This window comes from Venturia canescens, chromosome 7 (genome assembly GCF_019457755.1).
Source record: "Venturia canescens isolate UGA chromosome 7, ASM1945775v1, whole genome shotgun sequence".
Lineage (NCBI taxonomy): Eukaryota > Metazoa > Arthropoda > Insecta > Hymenoptera > Ichneumonidae > Venturia > Venturia canescens.
In genome coordinates, this window is record NC_057427.1 from 5,122,886 (window position 1) to 5,149,572 (window position 26,687).

At 43.9% G+C, this 26,687-nt stretch overlaps 3 protein-coding genes across 3 annotated transcripts; 2 read left to right on the forward strand and 1 right to left on the reverse strand.

The window, feature by feature from the left end:
- The first annotated feature begins 376 nt into the window (after positions 1–376).
- LOC122413899 (protein LSM12 homolog A-like) lies at positions 377–3,069 on the forward strand. The gene is made up of 3 exons (XM_043424566.1): positions 377–531; positions 1,087–1,463; positions 2,070–3,069. The coding sequence occupies exons 1-3, from the start codon at positions 411–413 to the stop codon at positions 2,205–2,207; spliced, it is 636 nt and encodes a 211-aa protein (XP_043280501.1). The 5' UTR covers positions 377–410; the 3' UTR covers positions 2,208–3,069.
- Positions 3,070–3,095: 26 nt separating this feature from the next.
- On the reverse strand, positions 3,096–12,784 carry LOC122413894 (NACHT and WD repeat domain-containing protein 2). The gene is made up of 23 exons (XM_043424554.1): positions 12,510–12,784; positions 12,338–12,426; positions 12,099–12,215; positions 11,808–12,011; positions 11,585–11,729; positions 11,257–11,482; positions 10,962–11,160; positions 10,349–10,591; positions 10,039–10,236; positions 9,827–9,966; positions 9,033–9,635; positions 8,840–8,945; positions 8,590–8,762; positions 8,280–8,499; positions 7,749–8,163; positions 6,951–7,074; positions 6,511–6,864; positions 6,112–6,330; positions 5,871–6,017; positions 5,206–5,781; positions 4,734–4,892; positions 4,447–4,636; positions 3,096–3,245 (listed from the first exon to the last, which is right to left on the reverse strand). The coding sequence occupies exons 1-23, from the start codon at positions 12,610–12,612 to the stop codon at positions 3,096–3,098; spliced, it is 5,100 nt and encodes a 1,699-aa protein (XP_043280489.1). The 5' UTR covers positions 12,613–12,784.
- On the forward strand, positions 3,537–26,297 carry Nipped-A (Transcription-associated protein Nipped-A). Its single transcript, XM_043424552.1, has 11 exons — positions 3,537–4,061; positions 13,223–13,448; positions 13,584–13,883; positions 13,962–14,156; positions 14,475–23,663; positions 23,886–24,060; positions 24,138–24,369; positions 24,452–24,545; positions 24,619–25,167; positions 25,271–25,484; positions 25,569–26,297. The coding sequence occupies exons 2-11, from the start codon at positions 13,323–13,325 to the stop codon at positions 25,910–25,912; spliced, it is 11,418 nt and encodes a 3,805-aa protein (XP_043280487.1). The 5' UTR covers positions 3,537–4,061; positions 13,223–13,322; the 3' UTR covers positions 25,913–26,297.
- Positions 26,298–26,687: the final 390 nt, after the last annotated feature.

Below are 26,687 nucleotides of genomic sequence, written 5' to 3' on the forward strand. Positions count from 1 at the left end.
TCTTTCTTCTTTTTACAATAACTGTGATCAAACAAACGTATATTCGTCACCGTCAAATAATTCCGCGTCGATTTGACCCTAACTATAGACCTTGCTACTATAAAAATATTAAAAAATTGGGGCTAACTTTTTTTAAATTTTCAATTTCGTCTTTTAGAATTATTATGATCAAACAAACGTTTTAGCTGATCAAAAAAACACCGTCAAACGACCCTCAAACGATTCGCGTTAGAAATAAAAATTTAAAAAGTCGAAATAGGGGGGCTAAGTTTAAGTAGCCATGAAATTCGAATATTATATTTTTTTAAATCACAAACTTCAGACCATCTTCCCGTTATTTTTTGTTTGGGCATTGTTGCGAATTTGGTAGCATTGTTGAGCATCTGGCACTGTGTCTTATTTAGTGAAAAATGGCCGGCGTAAGCGACTGGTTCAGCATTGGGAGTACGGTGGCATGTAAAACCTGTTACAACAAGGAAATCGAGGGCGAAGTATTGGCTTTTGATCCACAAACAAAAATGCTAATACTGAGTATCCTTTTAAAACATATTTTATATTTATTTGTCATCTCCGACAATGCAAACTGGTTTCACTGTTTCGGAGTACTTTAGGGCTCGTACCGTTTTTCCATTTCCCCATAAAATCGTAAATAACGTTTGATACACCGTCAAAAATCGCTTCTCGTCAAGAAAAATCTTCATTTGTGAAGTTACAAACTCCTATGAATTCGTGTCATTGTTTTCTGTTCCCGCGTTTGTTTGACGTTGCGACGAATCGTTTGCCCGATCGTGCATTATACAAATGTAAGGTTAGATCCTTTTTGCCAAACTTTCTAGCACGAATTACCGCGGTCTGCGACAGGATGAAGTTTGTATTTCCACATACATTCGTGATTCCCTTTCGAATACATTGAATTAGTGGCCTTCAAAATATAATTATAAATGATTCGTTCGTCAATTTTCGTTTGATAATATTGAACGTTTGAAATAATCAATTTTTCTGTTGTCGCATTGATTTTTTGTGTCATAAACCAGCGCTTCCACATTTGTTTTATATGTCTCCTTGACCCAAATTTAATCACCAAAGAATGTCCATCGTCTAGTGGCAGATCTGACTTGACCGATGTCCATTTAGTGAATTTGTCTTTGGTGTCGGATGTTCAAGTTAAGCGAGAAGTGAATCAGACGCTCGGGGAAGCACCACAGAGCCTGAATCTGCAGAGGTTAAATAGGCGGGTACACAATCAGATAGAGGAGAAAAAGAGAATGGTGAAGGCTCTGCAGGCCGGAGTATCGCCTGAGGGACAAAAATTATACCTTGCTATAGCTAAGACCATCCCGACGATAAGGTTCGCTGGACAAAACATCATCGTCTGGGACAACGTTACCATTGTTCCGCCTTACAAGCTCGATAACATTCTTGGCAATGTGGAGTCTAAGCCTTATCAACATGTTAGGAAAGTTGTGAGTATTGAATAACTATATAATTATTTAAAAGTTTAGATATAACAAAGTGTTTGCGGTACTAAAGTTATCAGAGTTTTCACTCTGATATTTGACATCAGAAATATGCCAGACACTACACTTGTTACAACTCTGCTTACAAAGCAATTTTGGTCTCAAAATACCTTCAATCTTCGTCATGTTTACTACATTATTCAAAACAAGAAATGTCATGGGAGTTGATGGCACCAAAGTGCAGAAACGTTATTATTTTTGATATTTGAAAATGCATTTTATTTTTTGTTACATTTTTTTTTTTTAATAAAATTTTGGAAACGCATGAAAGAGCCTCCAGGTTTAACGATAGAATAAAATTAATAGAATTGGGTATGTGTGTGGTCAGAATTATAATATTTTTCCAAAAAATAAAAGGAAAGAATTCTCGAGCATTGAAAAACATATTCCTGAATTACGACAATTTTAGTGATTGCTTCAGAACTTTCTAGAAAAAGAGAACAAACACGGCATTGCTCTAGATTATTTGAGTGTAGATTCTATGAAACAGTCACAGGAAAATATAAAAAAACTGAATGAAATCAAAGTTTTATATCAGCCAATCTGTGACAGGTTGACAAACACATGAAGGATACGGCATTAGCGTCGGAAACGCAGCAACAGCCGGATCAGCCACTACAGCAGCAGCAGCAGCAGCGAGGAGATTCTCAGCAGCAACCACAGACTCAAAAAAGCGGGGGCACGCAATAGACGAATGAGGGTATAATTAAAGAGATTGAAAAAAATAAAAGATAAAAATAAAGCAGAAATGAAAAATAATAGGAAAGGAGAAAAGAGGGATAACAAAAACACGTTCGCAAAGCATGCGACAAGGATTTAAAAAATAGGGTGAATAATGGGCCGGACAAAAGTACGGGGGAGACTACGATAAAAGCAAAAAAGAATAAACAAACAAAAAGAAGAAAAAACACGAGAAAGGTATGATTTTTTGTTTAAGTCGGGAAAGAGCGTCGTGTCGATACCATTAAATAGAGGAAGAAGAAGTGTGAATGAGATTGTTAATTATGCCGAAGAGAAGCACGAGGAACGAGAAAACAAAAAACATTGATGCAATGAGAAAAGTAGAAATCTTTCGACACTGCATGAAGAAGGGAATAGAACTAAAATCAAGGAAGAGAATAATTGAACGCCAGTCCGCGAGGCGTTACGAATAATTGATACGAGGAATTTGTAATTTAAAAAAATCGTGTCACATTCCCGAATCGTCGCTCGCACCGAACCTCACAGCGTTTTATCTTCCTGTTGTGTATCGATGTTTTTGCATTGCATAAAGTGTAATAAAATTTGAAGCGCGCCCGACGCGAACGACGAACACGGGAGAGTGTACACGGGTCTCGAGTGTTTTTTTTTTTTTTTTTTTTTTTTTTTATAACTTAATATTATTTAAAACTCGTGGACTGAGCCTCGAAGAACGGTACAATGTCGATCGTATCGAAGAACGAGGCGATTAGAGTCGAAGGTGCGATATAGAGGACGATAAACAAAGGAGAAAGATTATAACAACATACACAGAAAAAAAAGACACAAAATAAATGTAATATAAATTCCATAATAGGCCAATCTTCGTATTCGATCCCTCTATTCTAATTCTTTATCAGTTTCCTCTCCATTTTCTACTTCCATGTTCGCAGCTCTCACAGCATTCGTCAGATCGTGAGTCACTCGAGCTATTCGCGCTGCAGCTTTAAATTTTATCGCCGCCCGCTGCTTCTCCATTTTCTTTTTCCACTGAAAGATAAATGATTACGTTTTATTACTTGATAAACACTCACTTGAGACGATATCAGAGCATTTACTAAGGGCGCGTTCAGGGAGTCGCTATTTGCGCTAAAAATACAAGATATAGTAATATCATTCAATGATAACGTTAGCGTTTGTAGCGCAAATAGCGACTCCCCGAACGCGCCCGAAGGATTCATTTAATCACGCAGCTATCCTTCGAAATTTCCCGCACATTTAGTGAGGGACGAGTGCGTCGTTGCTACGTGATACAAAAGAGGTTATGAACACTATTTCTGCAAATTAAATAATGTTTTATGCGCTTCAAAATGGTAAAATAATTTTGTTTTTAAGTGAAATTACATATTTCACAACAATTATTTGAATATATTTTGTAAGGGTGTTTCTTCAAACGTGAATTCGTTACCACGAAGATAGCTACAGGATAAAACCTGCGATCAGCGATGCCGCTTTGCAAAAGGTCGTACGGCGCCGTTTTGTGACGGCGCGCGATGAAACTAGTTGAAATTCTAGTCTCCAAGGTTTTGAGTTTGACATCCCGCGCAGGTATATTTTTTTGCTGTTTTTGATACTGGACCCATCGCGAATTTGGTTGTTTAAAAATTTGTTTACTTGTTTATTCAGTGATAAGGAAAGACGTGAGTTGAGGATTTAACGATTAAACGTATCGCGATGTGCCGGATCATAACAAAAATGTGACGAGAATCTTAAAGTTTCGTAGCGAGAGTGAAGCGTGAAAAAAAATTGCGGAGTGGTCGTCGGTGCAGCTACACGGACGGCCGGATAACCTTACGTCAAATCAATGTAAGTTTTGTTACTACAATCACAAATGTATTGCAATTTCACCGCGAGTTTTCCTCATTTTTTTTGGAAATATATACTCAAACGGTAAATCTCAACTGATTTATGATGTATCGTCCACCCGGCTAGTATCGTAAAAAATAGACGCACGCGATCGACAGGCAAACATAACCTTCACAGTGTCGTGTCGAATTTTGCATAACACTGTTTGTTTGGACTATACGCGATATTTTTTTCAGGAAAGTTCATTGCGATCATTTCTCAACTCTACCCATCATACATCGCATTATTGGCATCATTCATGTGTAGATTAGTAAAATGAAAAAATATCTGACTGCGATGAATTTATTTTTATGTTTATAATCATTTATGAATATTTTTCTATTACCTGCTCGTCACGCGATGGTAAATTTTTGAGATAATCCTTCATTTCTGGCTTTTGGGGATCAGCTATGGCCAGTACAGAGACACAACCATCTACCGTACCCAAAACAATTCCACGACCGTCGTAAGTGCTGTCAACTGCGCTTAGTTCTGCTTGAACTCGATAATTTGCTATCAGTTCACAATCTGATGATCTGTGACATGAATTTTCAATTTCAATTGTTAATACCGAATAATGAAAAATCAGTACTTTCTGTACCAATTTTGAGTTTCCAAGCAAATTGCAATTACCTGAAAACCCTTATAGTTTTCCTTCCACTGTGATAATACAGAACATATTCATCGGTCCTATTGAACATGGAAATCACAGTGAACACTCCTTCAGCAACTTTTGGAATATATGTTTTGACAGTTGTCCCCTTTTTCAACTCTATTAGTTCGAGTCCTCCTCTGTTTTGTATTTAGAAGTTATAAAAATATTCAGTAAATCATTGCATGAAATGGAAAAAGAAAAGTGACACGATGAACATATTAGCCAGAATATCATGAAAAAAATTGAATAGAATTTGAACCTTTTCTTGAATTTAAACATAAAATTTGTAAAAGTTCTAGAACAACATTTCTTACAGATCATAGCAGATAGAATATTACAAACACAAAAATATTTCAAATTCTTCATCAAATTATCAGCATTTTGTTGTGACTGTGTGAGCGATGCAAAGTTCAGAATTACTTAAAAATGAAGCGCAAACTGAATGAATACCTGCTTGGCGCATAAAGAGTGTATTTCCCATCTTTGCTGATATTCCCGCTCCACTTTGGGATGGATCTAATGATTTTTTTCTTATTGATATCCATGATGCTGCCTTTGTCCGGTCCAATGATGCCGATCCAGTGTGCTTTATTGGGCATTGGTACGATGCTGACAATTTCTTTGAAGCCGGGCAACTTGATGGGAATTTTATTGACAAGAGCGCCATTTTTGGTGCTGTAAATAATGACGCAATCACGGCTCCCTTTGTCAGCTGATGGGATAGCGAAGAAAGAGCCGTCCGAAGTGAGGACGACCGGACGGAAAGGAATTCCGGTGTGACTTCTCACTGGATATTCCAACGAGAATAAACTTCTGCCATCTGGAATGCTTCTCACTATCAAAGTTGCCGTTGTACGCATACATTCGACTCCCGGAGGATTGCTCGGTCGAGATACTGCCAAAAACTTAGTGGACTCTTGGAACAAAGTTAACTGACGAACTCCTGGCTGTTCCTCTTTGAATAACACTTGCTCGGTTATTCGATTCCATATCAAAACATTCCCCGATTCGGTCGATACGATGAATCTTTGTATTTGAAAATGATGGACATCACAAAATTCACAATAATCAATCAATTTTTCTTACTCTTACGTTCATAAACTGCTTTCACGTACTTTCCATCGTGAGTTATTGCTGCGTGAGTAACAATGGCACCCAATGGACTATCCGCTAGTTTGGAGACCAATTTTCCTGCCTGCAAATCCCAAACTCCGACACAGCCTCTCGTTACAGTCACAGCGAGACTGCAGCCTTCGGCTAAACTGTTGAATTCCCACGAATATTCGACGACTCCATCAATTTCTTTGAGAACAAAAATTCCAATGAATCGTTCTCGCAGTTAAAACTCGATCTTACCATATTGAATCGATTTGGAGCTCGTGTCTGTCGATGACGTGGACCTGCTCGAAAATATTGTCAATGTTCCACACTTTGACACTTCGATCTATGCTCGACGTAATGACACTGTTCCAATTGCCAATCGTCAGAGCCTCGAGTTGAATGATCCTTGCGAAATGGGCATCTAGAATTTTGACGAGTTCGCACGTTTCGAGGCTCCAGACGTAGAGATTTTTCCTACTCAAATCATTTCAATGAAACTTTTCATCATTTTTTTTTCATTTACTCCTTGGAGCCTTGGAATATAAAATGACAATTGATTTGCTATTTCGAATGATAACATTTTCAAATTGAATTTTATCATTTTCATCAAATCTTTTTCGATTCCATTGGAACTCAAATTATCCATTGGCTCACCTGACTCCGGCGACAGCATAATTTTTTTTACCGCTGACCATTATGGAGTTTGAGGTGAGCATCTTAGTACTGATGTTTCTAACACCGTTGGGCAAAGATAAAACAGCAGCATCACTCTTGTGCTCGAGTATCCACACGACAAATCCATTCCCAGTTGTAGCAAGAAGAGTTTCCTCGTCCCGGTCTAGTTTCAGTTGCAATATGTATTCGGTATCGTCGTTGTGAGCTCTTGGCATATCGGTCAACTTTTCCCAATACGAAGATCCGTCCTCGGCTACGTATTTCGTGATACGAGAATTGTTTTTCGTCGTACAGGCAAACAGAATTTTTTTGTCCCTCGTCAAAACCATGGCACTGTGGATTTTCGAGTTTTCATTCAGTTTCATTTTTTCTCTATTTATTCTAACCATTCGGATTCTCCCATCCACACTCGAAAATACCTGTGAAATCTCAGCGGATCCAACGACACTTTTTTCCTGTAGGTGTGCAATAGCATTTCCGAATCATCGAGACTCCCGGACCAAAAAATAATTCTGTAATCCTCGAGATTCGTGTACTCGACGACTACAATCCAAATTTTCAAATAATTGTATCACCGTTCGTTCCTGAGCGCGAAGTTTGAGTTCAGGACGATATTCCGAGAGGAAAAAACTAAAATATTTTCCCCTCGGGTTCCTCGTCGATTCAATCATTGAATTTCTCGAATCCCCATCCTTTTTCCATGCGTAACTTCCAAACGCTTAGCGTTAGAGAAAAAAACCATTGAACCAATCTCATAGAGGATAAAATTTGCTAAAAAATGGCTGTCGCAAAAGCTCTCTAGCTCGAGTGGCCCAGTCTTGGGAGCGAATAGAAAATATGCCTTGAAAAATTTGACCTTCGAGCCCTGGAACCAAGAAATTTTCGATCAGTCCTCAAGCCTGAAGTACTCGTGCTAGAAGACTTTCTCCACGAGCTTTTTTATAGGAAATTTCATCCCCTCCAAGGTCGGTCCTATGGTTTTTCGCGCTAACTCTAACCGTTGCAGAGTAATCCGCGATAAAAGAACGGATATCCTCAAACTTGAATAATCAATGGCTCTTCGCCTGGGATTTTCGTTCTGAGCTCGAGTCGTTCATACAAAAACATGTTTGATCGTTCGCATTGTATACTTTCGATAATATTTCCGAAATAATAATCCAACAAAAATATGAAAAAAATGATTGTTTTCGTGTTCAAACATTTTTCCAGTGACTCACGTAAGATTTGCCACTGATTCGAGTCCTCCGGACTGGTGTGTTTCGACAATAAATTGCCCCGAAGATCGAACCTGCACCATTCGCTTTTACCGTGGATGAAAGCGTACTGGTTCATCAGATGAACGCCGCAGACTTTTTCATCTTCCGGAAGCGGATTATCGACGATGACGAACTCGCTCGTGAGGGTGTTCAGAATGACTATTTGATCGTTTGTCGTTGAGGCCGCGGCGTAACGATTGTCCGGACTCAACACCAACTGCTGCATGATTCCTTCGATTCCTGGATTGACGTCGCGAGTCATGTCGCTCGTGCTCAGATCCCAGGTGATGAATCTGTTCGATATCGAAACCACGTACCGGTAATCCGAGGTCAGGCAAAATCCGAAAACCGCGAACTGGTGACCTTCCAACGAGTACTGAAAATCGTTTCGAATCGCTTCATCATTTGATCCAGCTCCCCGGATCGACAACGATCGCAAACGCTCGAGTCACTAGAAAATCGAGTATCTCAATGAACCAAATCGATCGAGACCTTCAGGGGTCCGCCGGGCGTATGGAGACAGTGATAGAGCGGCAGCAGAGCGCAATCTTTCACACCGTCGTTGTCGCAAGCTCGCAGGAGCATTCGAACGTTGACGTTGCAGCCGATTTCCGGTAACAAGCGACCGATCAATTGAGGAGCAAGCATATTTGGATGGTTTCCGAGGATGGCGCCACCCAATCGCAGCGCATCGGCAACCAGCATCAATTCCCTTTGGAAAAGAAAAAAAAAAAAAAAATAATGAAACCCCAGAATGCCACTCCTTCGAATGGACACGATTTTCGTCGTTCTTTTAATTCACCTCACTAAATTCTGATCCTCGATGTTGTTGCAGGCGTCCTCGAAGTCGGAAAGCACTGCCTGGAGGGGACAAGAACTGAGCTTCGCGTGTAGCCACTCGTAATTGAACAAAACGTTTTCGAAGAGGTCGTTGAATCTTCTGGACCTGATGAGATGATACGGCAATTCACCGAACTGGAAAGAGAACGGTTAACTTTGTGAAAAACCCGGCTCGAATACGATCTCGAACGTTTTTTCGAGTCAATGCCGACCTTTCGTAAATTGTATCTCGAGATTTTTCCCTCCTTCGAGTAAAAAGCGAGGGGCTGCTCCGGCACTTTTCTGTCGGCGACGCCCTCCTTGTCGGTCAAATTGAATCTACGAAGAAGAGGGCGAAAACGGAGGATTATTCGTTGGTTTACAAGCCGCTGGAGACTCGATTGATTTTTGACGTTTCGAGCGTACCTGTGCCTCTGGATTTCCGTGTATTTGAAAGGCTTCGGTATTCCACCGCCCCAAATGCCGAGATAATAATCAGCGATCATCGAGTGAAAGTACATCGCCATGTTCATATTTTTGAAGTATCTTTCCTTGGCCGTGTCCCGGAACTGACGATGATACCAATTCAAAACGCTCACTCCATCGGCCTCTCTCTCGCTCAAATAATTCGGCAAATCGTTGCGAATCCGGGTCCAGAGAAGCGGCGGAATTCGACGCACCGGCGGCAAGTGGTACTGATAAACGTCGTCGAGTACCTTGTCGTCGAGGGATATCAAATCCTCGAGCTCCGACTCCGACAATCCCGACTTCGCTGCCGTTATGTACGCGAGTGCATGGAAAACTAATATTTTTCCATGCTGCTTTTCAATCCTCTCGAACAGCATCATTATGCTGTCCATCACTGTACTCGCCAAGTGCGTGTCTGCTGGCTTCGTGTAACTTCGCCAGCGACAAATCTCCGCAAATACCAGCTTCACGAATATTGGCAACGAACACTTTGAAATTGCGTTTGCGACCAAACGCCACTGATAATTGTTCAGGTCCCGGTGCGCCGTTTTCATCCACATTCTTGTACACCGAGAACAACAAATTTTCCAAATTTTAGCCTTTTGTTGAAAGCTCTCAAACGTTTAAACAGAATATTTGCTGAAATTTTTATTCTTTTTGCAAAATGCAACTTTTCGGAATCCCAAATGAAATTTCGAGAGAGAAACAAACTTTTGGAGTTTCATTTAAAAACTAAGTTATTTCAAATTTACTTGATCACGTCCATGGCCAGTTCTTCGCCAAGGGCTGTAACTTCGATGAAACAATTTTCGGTATCGATCATGCGACGAAGAAGATGATAATCCCTGGAAATTACCGGATTCGATTCTTCAGCAGCGCAGGATAAGATCATCTGGAAGAAGAGCAAGTTTGTAAGGACTGTGAAGACGAAAGACAGCGACGATTCCTTGATCGTTCTGTTTACTTTGCAATTCGGTGGAAGCCTCGTTGGTAACCAGGACAGTTTATTGCCCTGGGTGCCGGTCAGCTGATCGACGCTGTCGAGGAACAGTAAAATCGGTTGTTCGGGGGTCGCCAGGGTCAGGAGATGCTTGAAATAAGCCGTCAGAGGCACCAAGTCGTCGGGAATCTCTTCGAAGGGCAGCATGAAATTGTACGATATCTAAAAGCGTGTTTTCGTTCCATTAAATCAAAGAAAACCGGTGCCATCGGCCTGAATTTACTGACTTCTACGGAGACAGAAAATTTCTTGATTAGTTCAGTGAGATACTCGCTTGCTGACAGATTGATATGAGAGTCGGAGTCAGAGCGCTGCTGTCCGGAGTCGTTCCCAAATATCGAATAATGCTGATGGGCTTCCTCCCAACGAGCCAAGTGCTGCTGCTCAGTCCAGCACTTTTCGCCAAAAGTGACGTTTTCCCGCAGCCTCCCTCGCCGTAGAGAACCAAAGGTTTTTCGTTCTCGTCGAGCATGTGGCTTTTGATTTTCACGAGAGAATCCTCGCGACCGTAAAACACCTGAAATGCCCCAGGAAATTTTCCCGATGAAAGCAAAAAATCGAACAAAAATATCGTTATTTTATTATCGATTCATCGCTGCTTTTCCTCATTCATTGGATGGAAGCTGCGCCAATTTTATTTTTCTACAAACGAAAGACACTGAAACAAGAAATTCGTTGAATCAACATAATTTTTTGAAGGATCAACGAATCGCGGAGAAATAACGGAGTTCGTTGATTCAACAAAATTTTCGTTGCTCTTCAAATTGGGCGTTCGTCGAATTTCATGAATTTCACCAAGATTCGTTGAGCCACCAGAAATTCAGGCGAACAGATTCAATTTCTCAGCAGAGAAACGAACTTTTTCAGTGATTTTCACAACGACGTACCCTCACGGAATTGTTACAAGCGTGCAAATGCTGCAACAGTTCAGTTATCATCTGCCCCTGTGCCGAACTGTCCTCCTTTCTCATAGCACGATCGACCAGCTTCACCATATTGCGGTAAAAATGGGTTATGAAATGTTGCAAATATTCACTGTGGGTTTCGGGATCGAGACCTTCCCTTCCGATCCACTCGACCGTATACCTGCGTTCAAGTTCATCGACAATAAAATTGATTTTCTCACTGATTCCAATGCTCGAACGAAAATTTGAAAATTGTGCGTTAAGATTGGGGTCTGACCTCTGCAAGTTGGCACTTTCAATCTTATTTGGCATTCTCACGTCCCTCAAATCAGCCAGCAATCTCGAGGCCTCGTTGTCGAGACTCCTGTTCGCGATGTCGAGAAAAAGTCCGGCTTTTCTCAAGTTTTGTAAATTTATGTTATTTATGTAACGAACGTAAGCGAGCACGTGGTTCTTCGTGTTTTTCACGTTCAGCAAACCGTTTATGACTTCACGTTCGGTAACTGTGGGCACAAAAATCACATTATTAGCCATTTTCTATGCTACGCGCGGTGTGGGAAGCTGATAACGATCGATTGTCAATGTTTCTTCAAGTATCGTCGAACCAGACATGAAATAATTGTGCATTGTGTCCTTGTCGAATTTTCCGTTGTTGTAGAGCGACTGAGCACCCTTGCGAAACAATTTTTGCATCTTGAGCATCGTGTCCCACCAAATTGCTTGATCTTCTTGCTGAAGTTTCGGTATTCGCTGGAAAGAGAGAGGCAAATCAATGGAGGGTGCAGCCCGAAGCAAAAGCGGTAGTTTTGCTACTCCAAATCGCTGTACTTTGTTGTTGAAATTTTTGAGAATCGATGAAATCGGCTGCAGAACGCTCGTTGGTGGCACGGCATTGCTATCTTTTTTGTACCAAGTGTCCAACACTTCGACATCCATTCCCTGACTGTCGAGCTCGTTCCTCAGCATCTCGAGCTCCGAGCTCAAAACGTAAGTGGGAATCGGTCTGTAGCCGTACTTTTGACCGAGAAAAACCTTGGCAGAAGGTCATCAAAGTCAAATTCATTCGACGATCCTCCTTAATTACTTGAGAAAAGGATCGTGACGGTTCAAAATAATTACCACGAAATTTGGGCCCATCGACAATCGCTGGCAGTTCTCGATCTCACGCATGCACAACTCAGTGGTCATGTGATCGTCCGTTGCCTCGTCTCTCACACCCCACCTCATGTCGACCACCTGCGAACGTCATTTTTACACCCAAAGTCAAATCCTTGCAACCCAATTCCAAAATGAGAAGAGTTATTGTCGAAAATTTGTAGAAAAATGAAAATGAGAAAAAATGAAAAGCTTCTGCTCACCTGAAACTCCAGACCGTGCTTCTCTCTGCAGTAATCCTTCAATTTCGGGTAGCACTGCGCCATCAAAGTGTTCCTTTCCATCGTAGTGTCTGCGTGTTATGCAAACGATGAAAATTTCAGAAAAATCATTCGTTTCGAACTCGATCCTATCGACTTTGAGAGGCTTTCTTACCAGTAAACGTCGAGCTTGTAAAAATCCTGACAATTTTCGAGCTCACCGGTGGAAGGGACTTAAGGGAGCCGGAAAAAATGGAATCAATGACTTTTTCGTCCATTGTGAAGATTCGAAGATTTTTTGAACCTCGAGTCACGAAAAATCCTTGATTCTCCGGATAATTTGACCGAGTTATTCGATTGAAAAGAAAAAGTCCTTCGTTATTCGAATCGTTTTTAGAGATCGTTGGTATTTTTTCTCAAATTTCCCTCCGGATTTACATCTTGCTGTTATGGAGTGTGAAATAGAACTAAAAAGTTGCGCGGGAGAGTTTTGAGATATCGTGCAACATGCCGCAATGAATTTCGTTACCAAGGAGTTTGTTTATTCTTGACCTTGATAGGCACCTCGAATCATTGATCTTGCACTTTGAGTGGGAACGTGCCAGAACGAAAAGGTGCGATAAAAATATTTCTTAGCACGTATTCATCGAACTTCCCTGCGTCATTCCACCCACGAAATGATTCCGAAGGCTGCATCGATCGCAGGAAAAATATTGTGGTGGAATACCTGGTGGTTTTTTATCGCGTTGAATCGATTCGCACCAGAGGAAAGTCACATGAGCAATCAAAATTTAATTATTCCTGGACCAAAATTTCAAAACATTTCAATAGTTCTTCCAATTTTTTTAAATTTGATTCCTAATGGGAAAAAAATTTATGCATTTCCAGGTTTAATCAGAGAAGCGAATAGTCCCATTGATATAACCAGTGGGACGTCCAAGTTCTACGAATTTGCGGAAGAACGAAGAGGGATTGGAAATTCAAAAAAATGGCGCCGCCCGATCCATTGACTCAGATGAATACGTACAGATCGTACGTAACGATGCTGGCTGATCCGGGCTCGAAGGACGAGCTCAAACTCAAAGCAGCTCAAGAGCTGTCGGAAAATTTTGAGGTAACTATATTTCAATACTTTTCGAGTAACTTTAAATTGACAATTCATTTCCTAATTAATTACATGCTCGATCAAAACTTGCAGTTTCCACTCAAATTATTTTTCGTACTGATCGAATTTGAATTTTTATTTCAGGTGATAATGTGCTCGTCCCAATATCCAGCGTTCCTTGATCATTTGATGAAAATATTCCTCAAGATCCTTCAGGAAGGCGAGCCTCATTTTATAAGCGAGTACAATATTCAACAAGTGAGAAAACTCATACTCGAAATGATCCATCGTTTACCAACGAACGAGTATCTGCGCCCTTACGTCAAACAAATATTAAGCTTGATGCTGAAACTCCTTGAAACTGAGAACGAGGAAAATATCCTCGTTTGCTTGAGAATAATAATCGAACTTCACAAACAGTACAGGCCGACTTTCAATCCTGAGGTACGCACTTTTTGTAACTATTGTTTTCCTACAATTCTGCTGATTTTCGGCGTCATAAACGTTTCATGCATTTTCCAGATCCAGCACTTTCTGCAATTTGTCAAATCAATATACAGCGAATTGCCGAAAAATTTGCCAAAAATATTCGAACCTCGTCCACCCCTTCAAGTGAAGGAACTTTCGGAAATTAACATCGATGCATTGCTGAAGGAAACGTTCACAATAACGGCGATTCAGAGCGAGAAAAAGGCTGCTGATGGAACGGTCGTCACGGTGAGTCGAAATCGTATCTTGTGAAAAAGCTTTCAAAATTGATCGCTCCATTTCGATCTTACTGTAACAATTTTCTATGAAAATACAATTAAATTTGTTGAGATATTAAATTCATCAGCTGATATCGATATATCTGGATCCGAGAAGTCTAAATGAACATCACAGTTCAGAAAGAATAACAGCATTTTGGATGTTGAAGAAAAAAGATTTTTGGATAATTATTGAAAATGAAAAAAACCAAAATTTAAACTTTTTGTATTGATTTTCTCTGATAAATTTTTTCTGCACGAATCTAAAACTTGATTTTTATGTTTGCAGTACAATCTCATTCCAAAAGCGGTGATGTCGTTGAAAGTGCTACAGGAATTGCCAATAATAGTGGTGCTGATGTACCAGATATACAAGCAGAACGTGCATCAGGACGTCTCAGATTTTATACCGTTGATAATGACGACAATAACGCTACAGCCGAGTCCGCAGCATCGGGCGTCTCCGGCTTTCAACAAAGAAGTATTCGTCGATTTTATGGGAGCGCAGATAAAAACGTTGAGCTTTTTGGCGTACATAATAAGAATTTATCAGGACGTTGTGTCGCAACACAGCACGATGATGGTGAAAGGGATGTTGGGATTGTTGACGTTGTGTCCGATGGAAGTTGCGCATTTGCGAAAGGAATTGTTGATTGCGGCGCGTCACATATTGGCGACGGATCTGCGAACGAAGTTCGTACCCCACATGGAGCGGCTCTTCGACGAGGATGTTTTGCTAGGTCACGGTTGGACGACCCACGAGTCGTTGAGACCGTTGGCTTATTCGACGTTGGCGGATTTGGTGCATCACGTCCGTCAACTTTTGCCATTGAGCGATTTGGCTCGCGCCGTTCATTTGTTCAGTAAAAACGTCCACGACCAGAGTTTACCGACGACGATACAAACCATGTCGTGCAAATTGTTGTTGAATCTTGTCGAGTGTATTCGCCAGCGCAGCGACGCTGAGAACAGCAATCAAGGACGAGAATTGTTGATGCGAATGCTGGAGGTTTTCGTGCTCAAGTTCAAAACGATAACGAAGCTTCAGATGCCGGTGTTGCTGAACAAATCAAAAGCCGCTTCGGGAACGGCGGGAACAAACTTGGAGATCAAGAATGAAGACACAAAGCCTCAAATAGTCGATCCGAACGAGGACAAAGACGCGGGCAAATCGAAATTTGGGTTTCCACCTTCTCAAGCGGTAAACTACAACGTCGCTGACTATCGGAGTCTCGTTAAAACTCTCGTCTGCGGGGTGAAAACGATCACTTGGGGCTGTGCTAATTGCAAAACCGGCGAAGTCGCTCAGTCCAAACAATTTCAGCCCAAGGAAACGTTGGTATTCATACGATTGGTCAAATGGGCGTTACAAGCGTTGGACATTTACACGATCGGGCCACCGGGCGTCGGTGCCGTTGCGCAAGCCGGTCGACCCGCACAACCTCAAACCGTTCGTACCAAGGAAGAAAAGGAAGTTTTGGAACACTTCAGCGGTGTTTTCTCAATGATGAATCCCCAAACGTTTCAAGAAATATTCTCCACCACGATCGACTACATGGTCGAAAGAATATTCAAGAATTGCGCTCTGCAAATCGTCGGGAATTCCTTTCTCGCTAATCCAACGACGTCCCCGATTTTCGCGACCGTGCTCGTGGAATATCTTCTCGAAAGAATGGACGACATGGGCTCGAACGTTGAACGTAGCAATTTGTATCTGAGGCTTTTCAAGCTAGTTTTCGGTAGCGTGTCTTTATTTCCAGCCGAGAACGAGCACATGCTGCGTCCTCATTTGCACCAGATCGTGAACCGATCAATGGAACTCGCCATGTCGGCTAAAGAGCCGTATAATTACTTCCTACTGCTTCGGGCACTTTTCCGCTCGATCGGAGGCGGATCTCACGATCTTTTGTACCAAGAATTTTTGCCGCTTCTGCCGAATCTACTAGAGGGTTTGAATCGCCTCCAATCGGGTCTTCACAAGCAGCACATGAAAGATCTTTTCGTAGAACTTTGCCTAACAGTCCCGGTGCGCCTGAGTTCGTTACTGCCCTATTTGCCTATGCTGATGGATCCTCTCGTTTCAGCTCTCAATGGAAGTCACACACTGGTGAGCCAAGGTCTGCGAACGCTCGAGCTCTGTGTCGACAATTTACAGCCAGATTTTCTCTACGAGCACATTCAACCGGTACGTGCCGATCTGATGCAAGCGCTCTGGCGCACATTGAGGAACCCGACGGACCAAGTAGCTCACGTGGCTTTTCGAGTTCTCGGTAAATTCGGCGGCGGCAATCGTAAGATGATGATCGAACCGCAGAGACTCGACAACAACGATCGCGAAACTAACTCCCCAGCTGTCATCGCGAATATACAAGACTCTGGAAAACCGATAGATTTTCCGGTCGAGAAAGTAATCGAGACCGCGTTTACAGCCTTGAAATCAAACACGACTGATCCTTTCTACAGGCGACAGTGTTGGGAGGTAATCAATTGTTATCTCGCCGCCTCGCTCCGTCTCGACGACGACAGAACGACTCTCTACAAATTATTCACACATCCGAGCTTTAAGGAAGGCAAAATACCGCATCAACAAGGACCTCATTACAAATGCACCGACGTCGTTGCGCGAAACGTTCAACAAACCGCTCTCACCGGACTTTTCGTCGCCGCTGCAATCAAAGAACTCCGCCAATCGGTTCTGGGAACGATGGTTTCTCTCGTACGTCATTACACGATGGTCGCTATCGCTCAACAAGCTGGACCTTTCTCTTGCAACGGCAGATCCAGCTACAGATGTCAAGGACTCGATCCTCTGGTGCTGATCGATGCTCTCGCCGTTATTATGGGACACGAGGAAAAAGAGCTCTGCAAACCGGGCAATCTTGCCTTAGTTTTGATCCTTGAAACAGCAACAAACATTCTCGGCAGCAAGGAACGCGCTTGTCAATTGCCACTGATGGAATATCTCGCGGAGAGAATGTGCTCGTTGTGTTACGAGCGCGCATGGTACGCCAAACTCGGTGGCTGCATCGCCATCAAGTTTCTATTCGAGAGAATGGCCACGAAATGGGTTCTCAATCATCTATTTGTATTTCTCAAAGCTCTCATGTTCGTCATGATGGATTTAACCGGTGAAGTGTCGAACGGTGCGATAGACATGGCCAAAGCGAACTTGGAGGAGATGCTGCGCGTATGCGTCAACTCGGGAGGCCAAGATTGCAACCAGGAATTGCTCGAAGCTCAAAACAAAAGCCTTTACGAAGTGACTCACGAGTTGGTGAGACAAGTGACCTCGCCCCACACCATGGTACGCGAACAGGCGATGTCTTCGCTGAGATTACTCGCTGAAATACAATGTAAAAGCGTCACCGAAGTCATGGAGCCGCACAAAGAAGTTTTGGCTGACATGATTCCACCGAAGAAACATTTGCTGCGTCACCAGCCAGCCAACGCTCAAATTGGTCTCATGGACGGCAACACTTTTTGCACAACCCTAACGCCGCGACTCTTCACCATCGACTTGACGGTCGGAGAGCACAAAACATTCTTTCAAGAATTACTCGCTCTCAGCGAAGCCGAGGATGCTAATTTGAACAAATTGCCTTGCTACAAATCCGTCTCGAATCTGATACCCCTGAGAAAATCAGCGCTTCGAGCTCTCGCCGCTTGTCACTACATTGTCGCTTGCCGCGAAAAAATATTCGGTGTTTTGTACAAAGCCCTCGAGAAACCAAACGCCGAGCTCCAGGAAGCCGCTTTCGAGTGCATGCAAAAGTTCATCGCCGGTTTCCAAATCGACATGGAATCGGTGCACGCGATAATGCGTCCGATGCTGCTGACTCTCGGCGACCACAGAAATTTGAGCCTCAATTGCGTCAAGAGATTGTCCTACCTGACGCAACTCTTTCCCAGCACGTTCAGCATCACTCTCTGCGAACAATTGGTTCAACATTTGAAAAAATTGTTGGAAAATTTGATACAAACGAACAAGGGTGTCGTGAGAACTGGAGAAAACGAGCAAAAGATCGCGACGATCATCGGCATTTTTCATCAAACTCCAGCGGCCACCCCCAAGTTTATCGACGTTTTGTGTCGCCTCGTTCTACAAACTGAAAAATCTCTCCTCGTCGAAGCTTCCAGTCCGTTCAGAATACCGCTTATGCGATTTCTTCTCCGGTATCCTACGGAAACCCTCAATTTAATGCTCCACGACAACAACATCAAAGATCAGCAGTGGAGCCGCTATTTGGAGTTTCTCGTTAAGCACAAAGAAGGAAAACCGTTCAGAGATGTTCTGCACAACAGCACGCCACGACTGATCACTATGCTGCTCGCTCACTCTCAAACAAACTCGAATCTCAGCAGCACCGAGAAGAGCGAGCTACAGCATCAAGCGATAAGGATCATTTCCATTCTCATAAAATTCGACGATCAATGGCTCTCGAATCAAAGCCAGTTGGTTGCGGCCGTTAAACAAATTTGGTGCAACGACGATTATCATGCGTTGCACAAGCGCGTTGACAGCGTTGATTTCTGCAGGTGGAAGGAGCCGAAATTAATTGGGAAAATATTGTTACATTATTTCGGACATCATACGAACGACATAGATTTGCTGTTTCAACTTTTACGAGCGACTTGCGATCGGTTCATTCCCGATTTCCAGTTCCTTCGGGACTTCCTCGAGAACACAGTCGCTCAGGAGTACACAGTGGAATGGAAAAGAAGCGCGTTCTTCCGCTTCGTCGATCATTTCCCGACTAACAACATGTCCCAAGAATTAAAAGCGAAGGTTTTACAGCTGATCGTCATTCCGTGCTTCGCCGTTAGTTTCGAGCGCGGCGAGGGCACGAAATTGGTGGGCGGTGCGCCGATGCCTTACCAGGAAAATCCGGAGAACGTTGTTTCGGTCTTTATCAGCAAAATCATCGATCCGGACAACCCGTTCAGGTCAGCCGACTGCGTGAGGATTTCGCTCCTCCAATTTTCCTGTCTGTTGGTAGAGCAAGCATCTCAGCACATTCACGATGTGACGAACAAGCGCCAGGGCAACAAGCTCCGAAGACTCATGACTTTCGCGTGGCCCTGTTTGCTCGGTAAAAATTGCGTCGATCCCGCGACTCGCTACCACGGACATCTCCTGCTGAGCCACATCATCGCCAAGTTTGCCATCCACAAGAGGATCGTTCTCCAGGTGTTCCACAGTCTTCTGAAAGCCCACGCGGTCGAAGCTCGCAACGTGGTGCGTCAAGCCCTCGAGATATTGACTCCGGCGATGCCTGTCAGAATGGAGGATGGTAACACGATGTTGACCCACTGGACGAAAAAGATAATCGTCGAAGAGGGCCACTCGATGCAGCAACTCTTTCACATTCTCCAGCTGGTAGTTCGTCACTACAAAGTGTATTACCCGGTGCGACATCACCTGGTTCAGCACATGGTCAACTCGATCCAGAGACTCGGATTTTCACCGACTGCGACCATCGAACACCGGAGATTGGCCGTGGAGCTTGCCGAGGTGATAATCAAGTGGGAATTGCACAGGATTAAGGACGAGGCCGAAAACGTAGAAACTGGTGGAACGGGAACGATGACGGGAACGGTTCGCCGTCAACTACCGGAAGATCCAACGGGAAACAAGCGTTTGGCGACCCAAGGACCGTCCGGAACCGCGACGGTCGCTTTGGTCGCGCCGCGTATGGAGCCCGGGGCGACGAAACCCATAGAGAGAGCCCAGGCCGACGCGATACTGAATTTCTTGCTTCGTCTCGCCTGTCAGGTTAACGACGCGACCACGACACAAGGAAATCCTGGCGAACAATTGTCCCGGCGTTGCGTGACGCTTCTAAAGATGGCTCTGAAGCCCGACGTTTGGCCACAGTCCTGCGATCTCAAGCTCGCTTTCCTCGACAAAGTATTCGCGAGCGTTGAGAACAACCAACCGAATTACGGCAACATTTGCACGGCCCTTGAGCTTCTCACCTTTCTGCTGGGAGTGATGAAACGAGAACAAATTTTGGCGAGTTTCAAACCTTTGCAAAGAGGCTTAGGCGCTTGTATCGCGAGCACGAACACCAAGGTCATCAGGCTCGTGCACGGTTTGTTGTCCAGACTCATGACCATTTTCCCTACAGAACCAACGTCTTCGACCGTCGGCTCGAAGCACGAGGAATTGGACACTCTGTACACGACCGTCGGTAAATTCATCACCGAGGGGCTCGCTGCTTACGAGAAAAATACTTCGGCGACTCCGAGCACTCTTTTCGGGACTCTGATGATGCTCAAAGCCGCCTGCACCAATAATCAGAGCTACATCGATCGCAACATAACGCCCTTCATGCGTGTGCTGCACAGGATGGCGAAGGATCATTTGCACCCGACGCAGACCGAGGCGAATCCCGTTGGAAGCGAGCTTCTCATATTGAGCTTGGATCTCGTGAAAAATCGAGTGGTCGTTATGGGCGTTGAAATGCGCAAGTCATTCATAGGCTCGATTCTTGTTGGTCTTATCGAGAAAACCCAAGACATCAAAGTCATGAAGGCCATCACGAAAATGCTCGAGGAATGGATGAAGAACAAGAACCCCATAGCGGTTAATCAGGCTCCTTGTTTACGCGAAAAGTCAATATTGCTAGTCAAAATGATGCAGTACGTGGAGAAAAGATTCCCCGACGATCTTGAGCTCAACGGACAATTTTTGGAACTCGTTAATTACGTTTACTGCGACGAGAGCCTCAAATCTTCGGAGCTGACGTCGAAACTCGAGCCAGCTTTCCTCTCCGGTCTTCGTTGTATCCAGCCTCACATAAGATCGCGATTTTTCGATGTTTTTGATAAATCCATGCAAAGAAGACTCTTTGATCGTCTTTTGTACATTGTTTGCAGTCAGAGCTGGGACGCGATGGGTCCGCATTACTGGATCAAGCAGTGCATCGAGTTGTTGATCGTCACAGCTGATTCGACGAGCCAAATACAGTTGAGCAACCGTGACACGCTCCTGCCGTCTATCAGCGCGATAATAAGCATGTCGGACAGCGAGGAACAGAAGAATTTCGTGATCTACACAGCTGTGAAAGAGGAGCCCCAAGAAATTAGTGAAGGAAGCAACGGTGGGCTCAACGTCAACGACGTCAAAGACGAGCTGCTGGATCTCGATCTCGCTGGTAACGAAGGGCCAACGACACCGGATGTAGACATGATGCAAATCGTCCAGAAAGCCAGCATCGCTCAGTTGATGGTTAAGCAGTCTGATTTCCTCGAAAATTCTAGGAAAACTCGAACGGAACAGTTGCTGGTCGCAGCTGCTCAGCTCTGTCACATGGACACTTCCCTCGCTGAACGCGTTTGGCTCGACATATTCCCAAGACTGTGGTCTATCCTCGACGACAATCAGCACAACTTTTTGATCGCTGAAATGGTCCCGTTCGTTTGTAGCGGTACTCACGTCATCCAAAAAGACTGTCATCCGTCAGCGATCGCGACCTTCGTCGAGTCTATGACGCGGTGCGATCCACCGGTTCCGATGCGTCCTGCACTCATGAAATATCTCGGACGATCTCACAATCTCTGGCATCGAATGACCCTCTGCCTCGAACAAATGGCTTTCGACAATGCGACCGCTGCCAATCGGGCGAAACGAGAAAACGATTGCTACGATTTCGAGCCTGACAACAGCCCCCACGCCGAAGTGTTGGATTCACTCTCCGACATGTATTCTCAGCTCTGCGAGGAGGACATGTGGTCCGGGCTGTGGCAAAAGCACGCCCATTACAAGGAGACCCTGCAGGCAACGGCGCTGGAGCAACAGGGATTTTTCGAGCAGGCCCAAGGCGCATACGACGTCGCGATGACTAAATTCAAACAGGACTTTGCCAGCGCCCCTGCACCTTTCAAAACCCAGAGGGAAGCGATGCTCTGGGAACAACACTGGATTCGTTGCGCCAAGGAGCTCAATCAGTGGGACCTGCTGCTCGATTATGGAAGTAAAAAAGCAGAAACGAATCCATTCCTCATAGTCGAGAGCTCCTGGCGCATTCCCAACTGGAATGTCATGAAAGAAGCTCTCGCTCAGGTCGAACACAATTGTCCCAAAGAGATGGCTTGGAAGGTGAACCTTTATCGTGGCTACCTCGCCATTTGTCACAGCGAAGACAAACACTTCACCGCTGTCGAACGTTACGTCGAATTAGCTTCGAGTCTTTGCATGAGAGAATGGAGAAGATTGCCTCACATCGTCTCCCACATTCACTTGCCACTGTTGCAAGCTGCTCAACAGATCATGGAGCTCCAAGAAGCGATGCAGATACACCAGGGCTTGCTGCACGGTCGCAGCTCGTCTCTGCATGACATGAAAGCGATCGTGAAAACTTGGCGCAATCGGCTGCCGGTGATTGCCGACGACCTCAGCCATTGGGCGGACATTTTCACATGGCGACAGCATCATTATACTTTTATATCCTCTCATTACGATTCCCAACAGGACCAAACGACCAATCATTCGATGCTCGGTGTCCACGCCTCGGCACAGGCGATTATTCACTTCGGTAAAATCGCCAGGAAGCACAATCTCACCGGCGTCTGCTTGGACTCGCTGTCCAGGATCTACACGATTCCCAGCGTCCCGATCGTCGACTGTTTCCAGAAGATTCGCCAGCAGGTCAAGTGCTATCTGCAAATGGCATCGGTCGCTGGTAAAAACGAGCTTCAGGAAGGTCTCGAAGTCATCGAATCTACGAACCTTAAATACTTCACGAAGGAAATGACCGCCGAATTCTACGCTCTCAAGGGAATGCTACTTTCACAAATCGGCAGATCCGACGATGCCAATAAAGCCTTCTCCGCTGCTGTACAGCTGCACGATACCCTCGTCAAAGCTTGGGCTCTTTGGGGCGATTATCTCGAACACATTTTCACCAGAGATGCCCGACAAATCACCATCGGCGTATCCGCAATCACCTGCTTCCTTCACGCCTGTCGACATCAAAACGAATCGAAATCGAGGAAATATCTCGCCAAAGTACTCTGGCTGCTCACTTACGATGACGACAAATACTCCCTGCTCGAAGCGGTCGACAAGTACGCCGTTGGCGTACCACCCATTCAATGGCTACCCTGGATCCCTCAACTCCTCATGTGCCTCGTTCGACACGACGGAAATGTCATCCTCAATCTCCTCAGTCAAGTCGGACGCATGTTCCCTCAAGCTGTTTATTTTTCCATCAGAACTCTCTATCTTACGCTGAAAATTGAACAACGAGAACGATACAAAAGCGCTGAAATCGCTGCTGTCAAAAACAGCGGTGCCACCACCTCTGAAAACGTCGGGGAAACCAGAAACACCGGTACCAATCAACAAAGCCAGGGACAACAGGAAACTGGACCTATTCGAGCTACTGCTCCTATGTGGCGATGCTCCAAAATCATGCACATGCAGAGAGACATCCATCCCACTATTCTGTCCAGTCTCGAAGGAATCGTTGATCAAGTAAACAATTTTTTTATACCATTTTCCTAATGTACGCGTCATATTACTTTTTTTCCAACAATCTTTTCATTTTTGCTCAAGTACACATATTTCGTAGCCAAGAGAATTGGTTTGACTTAGAACTTGGGAATTTTGAATTTGATCAAACATCTTTGAACATTCAGCCATTTCAATATTAATCATTTTGGGTTATAACACGTTTTTTTTTATTTTTCCATCAAGATGGTCTGGTTCCGTGAGACTTGGTACGAGGAAGTTTTGCGTCAGCTGCGTCAAGGCCTCGCAAAATGTTACGCGATAGCGTTCGAAAACCGTGGAGCAGTCAGTGAAGCAACCATTACGCCTCACACTCTCAATTTCGTGAAAAAGCTCGTCTCCACGTTTGGCATTGGAATCGGTAATTAGTTTGTTCTACAGATTTATAAATGATCATCTTATTTGCGTTCCACTGTTTGACCGAATACTTGATTACAGAAAACATATCATCGAGTCAAAACGTGAACAATACTTTTGGCTCCGCCGCTTCCGAGTCTTTGGCACGTCGTGCTCAAGCAACGGTTCAAGATCCAGTTTTCCAAAAAATGAAAGGACAATTCACCAGCGATTTCGATTTCACCGAGCCCGGAGCTCGGCTGCTCCACAATCTCATTAGCAAGCTCAAAAAGTGGATCAAAATACTTGAAGGGAAAACGAAACAATTGCCAAAGTAAGTTTGCGTCGCAAGTTCCCTTTAGACTTTCGATCTTACATTCGATACTTACGGTAAAAATCTTCCTGTTTTCTTCCAGATCTTTTCTCATCGAGGAAAAATGCCGTTTCCTTAGTAATTTCAGCCTGAAAACAGCGGAAGTAGAGTTGCCGGGTGAATTTTTATTGCCCAAGGTAATTGATCACACATAGAATTTCATACGTGCCACAAATCGTTTGGATCTAAAAAAATATATTTTCATTTCAGCACTCGCATTATTTCGTGAGAATAGCTCGATTCATGCCTCGCGTCGAAGTTGTTCAGCGTCACAACACGGCGGCTCGACGTTTGCGAATTCGTGGACACAACGGTCGTTTGTATCCGTATTTGGTGGTGAACGACGCGGGTCTGGGAGACGCGCGACGGGAAGAGCGTGTGCTGCAGTTGTTACGAATGTTGAATCACTACTTGGCGAAGCAGAAGGAAACTTCGAGACGATTCTTGCATTTCACGGTTCCAAGAGTTGTCGCAGTATCGCCACAGATGCGTCTCGTCGAGGACAATCCAGCTTCAGTCTCTTTGCTCGATATTTATAAGCAAGGCTGCGCTAAACTCGGCATCGAGCACGATGCACCGATCGCTCGTTATTACGAGAGACTCGCGACTGTCCAGGCCAGAGGAGCTCAAGCAAGTCATCAAGTGCTCAGGGATATTCTCAAGGAGGTTCAGACTACAATGGTCGCACGAACTATGCTCAAAGATTGGGCCAATAAAACTTTCCCATCCGCCACGGATTATTGGACCTTCAGAAAAATGGTGACATATTTCTCCTCATTTTTTCAACCCTGTTCTTGATCCTTCACTCATGGAATCCCTTTTCTTCCACGCATTTCAATTAATCCACTTTATTTTTTCACAGTTCACTTTACAACTGTCGCTTGCCTGTTTCGCTGAGTACGTTCTTCATCTGACTCGTCTAAATCCGGATATGATGTACGTTCATCAAGATTCCGGACTGATAAACATAGCATACTTCAAATTCGACGTTGATGACACATCCGGTGAATTGGACGCCAACAGACCTGTGCCCTTCAGACTTACACCAAACATTCTCGAGTTTCTCACGAGTACAGGTAAACGAAATTCTGAGCACGAAGCAAGGAAAAAACACGGATTCGTGTGCCCAAAAACTAAAATTATTTGACCATTTTGAAAAGGTGTTTCGGGACCGTTGACCGCGAGCGCGATCGCGACTGCTCGTTGTCTCGTGCAACCGTCCTTCAAGGTCCACACGATTCTGCGGGCAATATTGCGAGACGAGGTGATCGCCGATCACAACAAAAAGCAGGAGGATTCGGAGAACGCGTCACAAGTTCCTGGGGAAATGAAGGGTGAACTCTTGATAACAATGGTAACGCGGGCGGTGACGGCGATCGTGACGAGACTCAACTCCCTCGCGAATTTCGACGGAACTGACAGCAAAGTCGGTACCCTCGTCGCGGCCGCCAACAGCCACGACAATCTCTGTCGAATGGATCCGTCGTGGCATCCGTGGCTGTAAATTAACGAGACTGTCTCTCTTTAAGCTGGATATTTTAATATCGTTCGTCCTTTTCATTTATTTTTTTTCTCGTCAATTTCACGATTTTCTCCGATCGACCATGAGCAGATTCGAAGTTTTCATTCCCTTTCTACATGTATAATATGTATATATCTTCGACGCGTATTTGTCTTAATTACTTTTGGTTTTAATGTACGCGCGAATTACGATGTAAAGATTGAGGAAAACATCATTTTTATCGTATTTCTTGATTCAAGCTTTTTTTTCTCGAAATTTCCACCAGTGCTCAGGACCCAAAATTGTGTAGATAAAAATAGTTTCTATATTATAAATATAAGTGAGTATATATATATTTAAAAAATAAAAGAACGCGTTTTATACAGAATTCCGATTTTTTTTTGTCTTTTTTTTTCTCTGTCCAATTCGCTTCCTTCGTCTTGGGACAAATCGACGCACGAAACGAAAACCAAAGATCTTTTCTTGTACTTGACGACTCACAATGTCGGCGAATATCTTACGTTATTATGGAAAGTCATTTATAAATGTCACTCGTCGAATACATGACAACAGACCCATCGATCGCGGCGGGGGTCCAAAATTCAGTGAGGTAATGAATCTCGCAAGTACGAGCAGTTGGAGATGAAAGTTTGACAGTTCTGTTGTGGTTATTTAGTATTTTTATTGTTTTCCAGTTCCTTCCGGTTGACATAACGAAGACTAAAAAATTCACAATTATCTTTACTCTTTACGTATCGTCAGGAATCTTAACACCTGT